This window comes from Austrofundulus limnaeus, unplaced genomic scaffold (assembly GCF_001266775.1).
Source record: "Austrofundulus limnaeus strain Quisiro unplaced genomic scaffold, Austrofundulus_limnaeus-1.0 Scaffold491, whole genome shotgun sequence".
Taxonomy (NCBI): domain Eukaryota; kingdom Metazoa; phylum Chordata; class Actinopteri; order Cyprinodontiformes; family Rivulidae; genus Austrofundulus; species Austrofundulus limnaeus.
Window position 1 is genome coordinate 69,457 of NW_013952893.1, and position 1,740 is coordinate 71,196.

At 43.2% G+C, this 1,740-nt stretch overlaps 1 protein-coding gene across 5 annotated transcripts in view; it reads right to left on the reverse strand.

Annotated features, from left to right (window-relative positions):
* chrd (chordin) overlaps positions 1-1,740 on the reverse strand; it is a 34,831-nt gene that overhangs the window by 20,754 nt on the left and 12,337 nt on the right. For all 5 annotated transcript variants that reach the window (XM_014025692.1, XM_014025691.1, XM_014025694.1 and 2 more), the window contains one exon: positions 379-461. In XM_014025692.1, coding sequence (XP_013881146.1) covers positions 379-461 — 83 coding nt within the window. The remainder of the gene's footprint in view (positions 1-378; positions 462-1,740) is intronic.

Sequence of the window (1,740 nt, forward strand, 5' to 3'; positions counted from 1 at the left end):
TCCATCCATCCATCCATCCATCCATCCATCCATCCATCCATCCATCCATCCATCCATCCATCCATCCATCCATCCATCCATCCATCCATTTTCTTTTTCCATTTTTGCCAGTCTTCAGCAGTAACTATAAGAAAAGCAGGGCATATCCTGACCAAAATGCAAACCCATCACAGGGACACATAAAAACTAATTAGACAAACAACTTTCATGTTTTTGGCCTATGGGATAGAGCCTGGAAAAAACATTGTGTGTGCACAAGGTGAACATAACAACTTAACACAGAAAGGCCCCAGACCAAGAAGTGAACATGCAATGTTGTTGCTATAAGGTGACAGCGCTAATCAGCTGAACATATACAGTATAATGAGTGTTACTCACATTGGAGGTGATGTTGGCTCGGACCTCTCTCAGGACATGTTGGCGGTACATCAGTTGAACTCGAATGGGCACTAAAATGGGCTCTAAACAGAGAAACATACCTATGATCCCTGCTCAGTCATATTGTTTTCGTACGGTTTATTAAATTTTTTTTTCAGTGATTTTTGGTCAACCGTAGCACAAAAACGGCTGCACCGATCAACATGAAATTTGGCAGGACTGTAGATGAGTCCGACCTACACTGCGCCAGCCAACGGTTTGACGATACACACCCATATTTGAGGAAGGGGCTTCATCCAAAGAGGGGGTGTCTGGACATGCAAAAATGCTCATAACTCAGAAACTGATCAACATAGGAACATCAGATTTCTTTTGTTGTTCAGCTCTGATGAAGCTGTAACCATCAGGCCCACCTATCAGTGTCCACCACCCCCGCCACCCCCGGACCCCCAATTTATCTGAAAAGGGGTATCTGGACACACAAAAATGGTTATAGCTCAAAAACTATTAAACATAAGAGCTTAAAGAGTAACTTACCCCAAAATTAACTTTTTTTAGCTGAGAAACTGTCTAGAATGTGTCTAAAATGTTATATAGTACTGTTTCTGTGCTAATTTTGATGTTTTTGTGCGTATTTGTTCAAATCTGTAATATTTGGTCTAAAAATGTCTTTTTGCTGCTCATATGAGCAGTGGTACTGCAGGCTAATTTGCATATTGGTTAACGGCTCTCCACGGTGACGTGTCTTCTCCACGGTTTCGTCACAGCGGCTGTGTTCTGGTATAAAAGCCTCTCTCTAAGACACGCCCCTGCAGCAGTCAGAGGGTGGAACAGTTAGCAAGCTTAGCATGATCGTCTGTTGACCTTCAGCCTCGGGTGGAGAGAGCTGACTGCTGCGCTGCTGTCAGGCTGTCGGAGCACTCCTCCTCCTCTGTCCGAGGCTGGTGTGGGGTGAAAATCCTCCACCTCAGACGTTCAGAGATGTAACTATCTGCGATACTGTGGTCACTCTCCATGTAGCATCAATTATGCTAATGCTAGCTGCCTGTCACGTTCTCTCATCCTGGCCACACCTTTGATGCATTTTTCAAATTTCGCCTTGGGGCGGAGTTATCTTTTCACAGGGGGGGTAAGATATACTTTAAGAATAGCTTATTTAACACCCCAGTGTTTCACTTGATCGATCTCTAAATGCCATCAACATCGACCAAATAACAACTCAAAATAATTTTTTTGTATCTTTTTTTTTAACTGATTTCTATGTTTACATTGCTTCAGTTCAACATTTGACTCATTCCATAAATCCACGTGCAGCAGGAGGGAGGAAATGATCCCGCGTCACGACTTAACTTTTCTTCAGTG